At 36.5% G+C, this 4605-nt stretch overlaps 1 protein-coding gene across 1 annotated transcript; it reads right to left on the bottom strand.

Moving 5' to 3' along the window:
* Positions 1 to 386: 386 nt before the first annotated feature.
* LOC108381966 (uncharacterized) lies at positions 387 to 1096 on the bottom strand (the record flags this gene model as incomplete). The annotated part of the gene is made up of 2 exons (XM_017638361.1): positions 700 to 1096; positions 387 to 551 (listed from the first exon to the last, which is right to left on the bottom strand). Coding segments are annotated over exons 1-2 (562 nt in total), but the record flags the coding sequence as incomplete, so codon positions are not given.
* Positions 1097 to 4605: the final 3509 nt, after the last annotated feature.

Here is a 4605-nt window from a genome sequence, read left to right as displayed (position 1 = left end):
CAGCAAGAATCGAACCTGCTTCATCCATGTGCAAAGTCAGAAGCGCTGAAAACTGAGTTATGCACGCCACCGTAAGCTCTTGTTGCTAATTAACTTCCTTATTCAACCTACTACTATGAAATGCAGCTGATTCGAATTTAGATTTAAAATCCTAACCTATTAATCTCCTTAAGCTGGCCAGCAATCCTTAAACATTGATCGGTGTTTACATCCCATATATTTCAATTGGCATTGAGAGAACAGAAATAATGTAAATAACATAACGTTGAGGAAAAAGACTTTCCGAGTATCGAAAAAAATATTACTGTCCGCTTATTGGAGCTTTCACAATTCAATTTGCCTATTTCAGATTTTTAAGTCAAATTTGAGTATGAATACATACATACCATTGCCATTTAGGCATATATCCCGTGCCACGTCACAATCTCCTCCGCTGAAGCTGCATATTTCGCCATTCTGTGAATTCCGCGCACAAATCATTTGCTCGTTGTGTACGCAAATTACAACACTACAATTTGGTCGACAAAATCCCATAGCAATTTTCCTAAAAACTTTTCGTACAAAGAGCAAAAGAAAAAAAAAAACAAAAATTAAAAATAACAATGCAAACAATTTCGGAAACTATATAGAACATTTATCCCGTGACACAGTGGCACATAAAGCTCACCACCCGCTGCTGAGTGGGTGGGTAATACTCACCGGGCCTTACTTCCCTTGTGCCCAACTCTTGGCGCTCACGGTTGGTTTGCCATAGCAAACATTCGCTACCGAATAGCACATAGTCGACATTGTTTGCTGTGGCGCATACCGGCCGCCAGTTAGTGTTGTCCTCACTACCACAGTGTGTCGTCAATGTTTTGTCCATCAATGGCCGTGGCGGCGGCGGCGGTGGTGGCGCCACCAGCAGTTGCTGACGTATGCCGAAGTCGAGGTGAGCACTGGTTGGTGTGACTATGCTGACGGCATTGTCGTTGCTCGCACTGTCACTGACTGCGGACACGCTCTCTAGTTGGGTCAAGAGTAGCCAAAAATGAATTGCAATGCCGGCGATGCGTAGGTCTCTGAACACGTGCAGTATGCCGTGTGATACCAACATTTCTCCTTCGGGTACAGTGTTGCAGCGCTGAAGCGATGGCGAAAAGATGTGCCGAGCGTTGAGACAAATCTAAATTCAGCAGTTTGCTGTAGTAAAGCTCCTATGGCTTGAAGTTGCACTTTTACAGCGCACTGGCTCTTGGCTTTGTCTTGACTAATCGTCAGATACAGTAACCATAATGGTTTTATATGCACTCGCCAGCATCCACAATAAGGTAGCAAACTATATCGCACGTCTCAAAACTTGCGCTTGAACTTTTCATATCAAATTTCCACGTGCTGTGATTGTGACAACGTTGCTTTGCCTCCACTGGCAGTGCACGATATCTAGAAGGGTATCTTCTCCACTACTAACTTGCATCGCTCGCCAGATTCTAGAGGTTGTGCGTGAATTTTGTTTCATTCTCACATCTTTAAAGAAAACGCGGGCACACAGTTAGCGGTCATTAATTTAGAAAACTTCTGCTAAAGCCCTGCTCTTTTCACTCTGTATGCTCGTTGGCTGGCATGCAATCACGCTGCCGTTTACATTTATGTACATACATACATATATATGTACTTAGATGTGTGCAGTGAACTCTACCGCTAAATGCAGCTTATTTTTCGGGTCAGGTGTTGCAGCGATAATTGTGTTGATTCCATATTTTCTTGTCTGCTGCGCACAAATGTGCCATTTCGCATTTCAGTAGTCGCTGGGAACGTTGTCGCGCTTTGGAGCTTTATCGTTGCGGTGCTTGGCGACGATATTGTTGGTGGGTACGTGATTTTGTTTGGCATTTTTGCAGCACTAGCTGCCTTGGTTAACGCCAGCCGGCAAGTGGCATTTATTTATCGCTGCAGAACATTCTTTTGATATCTTTAATGCACCGTCAGAAAGTCGTTCATTCATAAAATTTTATCTTTTAACGATTTTCTCGACATGATTACTTTGCAAAGAAAATTATATATTAGGCTGGGTCGATTTTGTATGGGGGAAAATAAAAGTCGTTTGACCGCATTGTAATAGTAATATTATGATGTATTAGGTCTTAGTTAATTGTTATTGGCCACGAAAAATTAATTTAATACTTATCTTTAGCCCGCGCAATTGCATCAAAGTATACGAATTTTGAAAATGAAACTTTGGCTGGTAATATCTATGGAATGCGTTAATTTTTATAAATAGGACGATATATCAAAGTAAGGGTTATTAAATTTAGTACCTCACGTTCATTTATCATTTTTCAATAAGTCCTAAATTTTTAAGATATTAAGATAAAACTTACAAAAACTATAATTTTCCCTTATAGATTTTCAATTCTTCATTACTTCAGCAACCAAGTGAAAAATACAAAAAAGTGAGACGGGATTTATTTCAAACGTTTTAATGTTTTCGGATGTTTATATAGTATTAAAAGAACCATGGACTTGGTCACGCTGATTTGGTCAGTACTCAAGATCCTGATGAATGAAATCAAATATGTATCGTCAAAGAATAGGAATCGTTTGATAAGTTAATAGTGGTTGCATACATTAACATAATACAGTTAGGGTGAGAAACGCCCATTTTAAGTCCATTTATGCAGTCTTGAAAATTGGTGCGGAATAGTTTTATTAGTCAACGAAGACGCACATTTTTCGCGGTTTCTAAATTTGCCGTTATATGAAAGTAGGAGACGTGAAATAATTGTTTAGATATAGTGCATAAGTATTTTAGTTAATTGCATTATGTGAAAAAAGTCTTTAACATATCCTGGGAAATCCTTTTGAAGACTCCCCAATTAGACGATAGTGCTTTGCATTCAGCTTGAACGAAAAAAAGGCGCTCCCTGGAACACTTTTCTGTAATCCGGCTCTTTTATCTAAACGTTTTTTATACAATTGAAGATAATTTTTTTTAGAAAAAAACTGGAGATCCACTTAAGTTTTTCGATATAACTTTGGTAAATGTTACTCGATCGGCACGTAGTAAGTACCAAATTGAAGGAGAGACTTACTGTTACTGATTTATAATAATAATATTATAAAAATAGTTCAGATTATAAACAAATTGTTTTAAATTAAAAAAACGTGTTGAACATTTGTTTTGTAATTTTCCTTTATTTGCAATTTTTATATTGTATGCATAAACATAAGTAAACTAATTAGTGTTTCTAGAAGTTGTGCCTATTCAGTGTTTCCATACTCACTTGCATAAACCAAAATTGTTCCTTTTTTTTTTCCGAAATTGTTCCCAAATTTGCAAAAATTCGCAAACTATAGCTAATATTGAAAAAAAATTAGAATATTTGGAACCAGCGACCTAAATGAACGCCAGAAATATTAATGCTGTTCTTTACATCTTTTGACTATAGGCCAGTGCAATTATCAAGAGAACAATTAAAAATGTATTGAAAAAAGATAACTTTGAGATAAACCATAAGCTAAAGGGCTGCGAAAAATTATATTTGACTTTATCTTTTGCATTAACGGATTCATTATTTAATAATATGCACCAAACCTTTTTGCTGAACCCAGAATTTTTAACAAGAATGGGTTTTATTCGACTAGTGTGCTGTGGGAGACTTGGCGGTCGATGCGCGGGCTCTTAACATTAAAATAAAATACTAATATTTTGCAGGCTTCTTGTTGACTTCATGATACATTATATTTTCACTATTGCCAAGGGATTTGAGTAAAATTAGATTTTCGACCCGCCCTATTATATATGTACATATGTATACACATACTAAATAAATACATACATACATCAGCACATAACCATATGTATAAAAGGTGTAGGGTTTCGCAAACGAGTTTGAACTCACAGAAGTCATTGACACCAAGATTTTGGTTCTGTTTTGTTTTTTATTCATTCCGGATATAGAATAGAATAATGGGTATAAAGAAACCGAAAATAATGAAATAATTAGGTATCAGCTAGAAAATTAATTTTTGGTGCTTATTAACTTTTAATTTAATTTGCCAGGGAGGCATTGCCTTGCTAGGCGATATTTTCTCTAGCTATTATTTTACAAATCTGTTATTTTAATATCGATGCTACGATTTTGACGCATAAATCTCTACACGATTGGAGGTCAGGGTTACCAAATCTCATTTTCGCCACAACGACGATTTAGGCGGTTTTGCAACTGATCTGATCTAGAAAGACGGTACACGACCCAAAGTTAAGTTCACAAGTTTTGGCGTTCATTTGTGTCATTTTGGCATCCCTACAGTACATTCACTCGTTCTGATAAAGTTATAATAATCCACAACTTTGTTATATAGAACGAAATATCTCCATGCGTACGTGTATAAATACATACTTGCTTAGGAAACTATTATCAAACTTAGGTTTTCTAATTTTCAATTGTTTTGTCTTTTGCTTGCACTGAAGTCTAGAATAACTTATCCGACATTTTAAACTAATAAAAACTGTGGTAAACTAAAATATTATTGCAAAGCTATTTGACTTCGTGACATGTCATTGAAAGTTTAGCAAATCCCTTTAGAAGCATTTTTTGCACTTTTTATCCATTGCTTGCATTT

The sequence above is a fragment of the Rhagoletis zephyria genome, unplaced genomic scaffold (genome assembly GCF_001687245.7).
Source record: "Rhagoletis zephyria isolate East Lansing unplaced genomic scaffold, Rhagoletis_zephyria_1.1 Rzeph_scaffold_24582, whole genome shotgun sequence".
Taxonomy (NCBI): domain Eukaryota; kingdom Metazoa; phylum Arthropoda; class Insecta; order Diptera; family Tephritidae; genus Rhagoletis; species Rhagoletis zephyria.
The sequence above is the reverse complement of the archived record's forward strand: the minus strand, read 5'-3'. Positions and strand labels throughout refer to the sequence as shown.